Genomic DNA, 4401 nt, shown 5'->3' on the forward strand with positions numbered 1-4401 from the left:
GTGGGGAATTCTGGGAGTTGAAGTCCACAAGTCTTAAAGGTGCTGTCAACTGTCCTGTTGGCATATGGAGCAAAAGAAACTCCTGGGACGTTATTTTACCAAGAGTATAACTTTACTGATAGATCCATACAGGCACAGAAGAAGCGAAGCTGGCTCTGGGTTTTTCGCATAAAAAAATTCCCCACTTGGGTCACCCATCGTCCATTCTCCATCAATCCAACATGTTCTTTTTATTTTGGGGAAAAAATTCTGCACCTTGGGAAGGCTCCACTTCCTCGGGGTCTTGCAGAAGAACAGGGTAGAGCAACGACATGACTTTCTTCTACCGGTCTACTATTGAAAGCGTCCTCACACACTGTATCGTGGTTTTGTATGCTGGCTTGACAGCTGTGGACAGGAAGGTATTACAGAGGGTGGTGCTGCAGCTGCCAAAAAAGCCAACACAGTGCTAGGCTGCATTAACAGAGGGATAGAATCAAGATCACGTGAAGTATTAATACCACTTTACAATGCCTTGGTAAGGCCACATTTGGAATACTGCATCCAGTTTTGGTCACCACGATGTAAAAAAGATGTTGAGACTCTAGAAAGAGTGCAGAGAAGAGCAACAAAGATGATTAGGGGACTGGAGGCTAAAACATATAAGGAACGATTGCTGGAATTGGGTGTGTCTAGTTTAACAAAGAGAAGGACGAGGGGGGACATGATAGCAGTGTTACAATATCTCAGGGGCTGCCACAAAGAAGAGGTAGTCAAGCTATTCTCCAAAGTGCCTGAAGGCAGGACAAGAAACAACAGAGGGAAACTAATCAAGGAGAGAAGCAACCTAGAACTAAGGAGAAACTTCCTGACAGTTAGAACAATTAACCAGTGGAACAACCTGCCTCCAGAAGCGGTGAATGCGCCAACACTAGATGTTTTTAAGAAGAGACTGGACAGCCATTTGTCCGAAATGGTATAGGGTTTCCTGCCTGAGCAGGAGGTTGGACTAGATGACCTCCGAGGTCCCTTCCAACTTTATCATCATCATCATCACCATCATCATCATCATCATCATCATCATCATCATCATCATCATCATCATCATCATCATCATCATCATCATCATTATTATTATTATTATTATTATTATTATTATTATTATTATTATTATTATTATTATTATTATTATTATTATTACCACTGGATGACATCGCCAGGGCCCGTTGCCTTGGAAGAGTGAGGAAAATTCTCAGGGATGACTCACACCCTGATTGTTATCTCTTTACTCTCCTACCATCGGGTAGGAGATATAAAAATATAGCCAGCCGTACCAACAGGCTGAAGAACAGCTTCTATCCATGGGCTGCCAGGCTCCTGAACGGGACATAACTTTATGCATGATAGACTCGTGCTGTGCAATTAGCTCACAGGGTGTAATAAGTTGGTGGGTTTGTAGTCACTGTGAGTTGTGGTGGTGGTGGGGGCATGCAGGGAGGCTCAGCCAATCTCATTGTATACATGTTATACTTTGATCATAAAGGTTCATTCATTCCCATCGCACAGCCTTGAAGTGCCAGGTTTTTCTCAGGCCGAAAATGGCTCACATAAATTCCTCACCTCCCTCCTATCTCCCAACACATTCCAAAAGCATTCCCCTCCCTTCCTCCCTTATTTACTGTTGTCCAGCTGCCAGGAGAGGTGCGTTATGAGTCAGCCTTTCCAGTTGCCAAGTATGGAGACCCCTGCATTCAAGCCAATTTCAATAAAATAATTTCAGCCTTCCTCAGGATTTCATTTCTGGACCTACCGGGTTTCTCCCCGAATAAGACCCAACCAGAAAATAAGCCCTAGCACGATTTTTCAGGATGCTCATAATGTAAGCCCCACCCCCAAAATAAGCCCCAGTTAAGATCGTCAGCCAGACAGACGCATTTAGTACCGTATTTCCCCAAATATAAGCCCTAACTGGAAAATAAGCCCTAGTGCGTCTTTTGGAGCAAAAATTGGACAGCACTCCAGAATTGGATAATCTTCCTTCTGCCCAAGAACTACATTTTATCAGGTCATCGGTGTGGTAGGGCTGAAGCCAACATTAGGTTGGATTCCAGAGTCAAAATGGGTGAAGATGTCCATTTTTTTTTCTTTTTAACATTTCTCTCTCTCTCTCTCTCTCTCTCTCTCTCTCTCTCTCTCTCCCTCCCTCTCTTCTCTCTCGTCTCTCTCCTTCTCTCTCTCTTTCTCTCTCGCTCTCTTTCTCTCCCTCCCTCCCTCTCTCCTCTCTCCTCTCTCCTTCTCTCTCTCTCTCTCTTTCTCTCCCTCCCTCTCTTCTCTCTCCTCTCTCCTTCTCTCTTTCTCTCTCTCTTTCTCTCTCTCCTTCTCTCTCTCTCTCTTTCTCTCCCTCCCTCTCTCTCTCCTCTCTCCTCTCTCTCCTTCTCTCTCTCTTTCTCTCCCTCCGTCCCTCTTTTCTCTCTCCTCTCTCTCCTTCTCTCTTTCTCTCTCTCCTTCTCTCTCTCTTGCTCTTTCTCTCCCTCTCTCTCTCCTCTCTCCTCTCTCTCCTTCTCTCTCTCTCTCCTTCTCTCCTTCTCTCTCTCCAAAGCAGGATACAGGTGAATAAAAGTACTGGTAATCCTTGACCAGTGGTGGGATTCAAATAAGTGAACACCCAATTCTCTGTGTGGATGCCACTTCTGGAAGTCCATTCTGGGTCTGGGCAACAAAAAATTAGCTACCGGTTCTGCCGAAGTGGTGCAAACTGGCTGAACCCCACCGCTGTCCTTGACTTATGATCAAAGACTACCAGTACTTTTTGAGCCCAAAATTTCCATTGCTAAGCAAGATCATTGTTAAATGAATTTTGCCCCCTTTTGCAACCTTTCTTGCCATAGTTGCTAAATGAATCACCGCACGTGTTAAGTTACCAACATGGTTGTTAAGTGAATCTGGCTTCCCCATTGACTCTGCTGGTTGCAAAAGGGGATCACGTGATCCCGGGACACTGCAACCGTCATAAATATGGGCCAGTTGTCAAGTGCCCGAATTTTGATCACCTGACGATGGGCACGCTGCAACAGTTGTAAGTGTGAGAAATGGTTATAAGTCGCTTTTTTCCGTGTCATTGTAACTTTGAATGGCCACTAAGCGGACTGTTGTAAGCCGAGGACTGCCTGTAACATTTTGCAAGAGGGCTTGAAATGTATTTATTGAAATGGTTTTAAGTTGAGGGCTACCTGTAACAGGGTTTTTTTCCTACTTAAAATATGGTCACCCTGAAATTGATGTTCCTGAAGACAGTACTATCTGCCTTGACACCCCCCCTCTTTTTTTTTTTTTTTGCAGGGAGAAGCTGGTCTACAAGGACCCATCGGAGCAGCAGGTGTAACAGGTTTCCAGGTCAGTCAAATTCAGAAGATAATTTTGGGATGGAAAGAGTAACTGTTCCCACAAAGGGTGGGCAGCTGCAATTTGTATCCGTATCCAGCTTGTAGTGGCATTACCAAGGATTTTATATTGTTAGCAGATCAAGTAGGTGTGGACCAGTGTTTCTCAACCTCTGCAACTTTAAGATGTGTGGACTTCAACTCCCAGAATTCCCCAGCCAGCTATTTTGGGAATTGAAGTCCACATGTCTTAAAGTTGCCGAGGTTGAGAAACACTGAGGTAGAATATATATCCAATTGTCCAGTCTGCTCTTCAATCCTCCCAACACTCTTCTTTCCATTGTGACTGGGGAATTCTGGGAGTTGAAGTCCACACGTCTTAAAGTTGCTGAGGTTGAGGAACACTGAGGTAGAATATATCCAATTGTCCAGTCTGCTCTTTAATCTTCCCAACGCTCTTCTTTCCATTGTGGCTGGGGAATTCTGGGAGTTGAAGTCCACACATGTTAAAGTTGCCGTGGTTGAGAAACACTGAGGTAGAATATATCCATTTGTCCAGTCTGCTCTTCAATCCTCCCAACTCTCTTCTTTCCATTGTGGCTGGGGAATTCTGGGAATTGAAGTCCACACATCTTAAAGTTGCCGAGGTTGAGGAACACTGAGGTAGAATATATATCCATTTGTCCAGTCTGCTCTTTAATCTTCCCAACGCTCTTCTTTCCATTGTGGCTGGGGAATTCTGGGAGTTGAAGTCCGCACGTCTTAAAGTTGCCGAGGTTGAGGAACACTGAGGTAGAATATATATCCAATTGTCCAGTCTGCTCTTCAATCCTCCCAACGCTCTTCTTCCATTGTGGCTGGGGAATTCTGGGAGTTGAAGTCCGCACGTCTTAAAGTTGCCGAGGTTGAGGAACACTGAGGTAGAATATATCCAATTGTCCAGTCTGCTCTTCAGTCCTCCCAACACTCTTCTTTCCATTGTGGCTGGGGAATTCTGGGAGTTGAACTCCACACGTCTTAAAGTTGCCGAGGTTGAGGAACA

The 4401-nt window shown here is 44.8% G+C and overlaps 1 protein-coding gene across 1 annotated transcript in view; it reads left to right on the forward strand.

The window, feature by feature from the left end:
• The first annotated feature begins 1237 nt into the window (after nucleotides 1-1237).
• LOC107299795 (collagen alpha-3(IX) chain) overlaps nucleotides 1238-4401 on the forward strand; it is a 20478-nt gene continuing 17314 nt past the window's right edge. The window contains exons 1-2 of the mRNA XM_015829133.1: nucleotides 1238-1282; nucleotides 3319-3372. Coding sequence (XP_015684619.1) covers nucleotides 1238-1282; nucleotides 3319-3372 — 99 coding nt within the window. The remainder of the gene's footprint in view (nucleotides 1283-3318; nucleotides 3373-4401) is intronic.

Source organism: Protobothrops mucrosquamatus, unplaced genomic scaffold, assembly GCF_001527695.2.
Source record: "Protobothrops mucrosquamatus isolate PMUCROS unplaced genomic scaffold, P.Mucros_1.0 scaffold5486, whole genome shotgun sequence".
NCBI lineage: Eukaryota > Metazoa > Chordata > Lepidosauria > Squamata > Viperidae > Protobothrops > Protobothrops mucrosquamatus.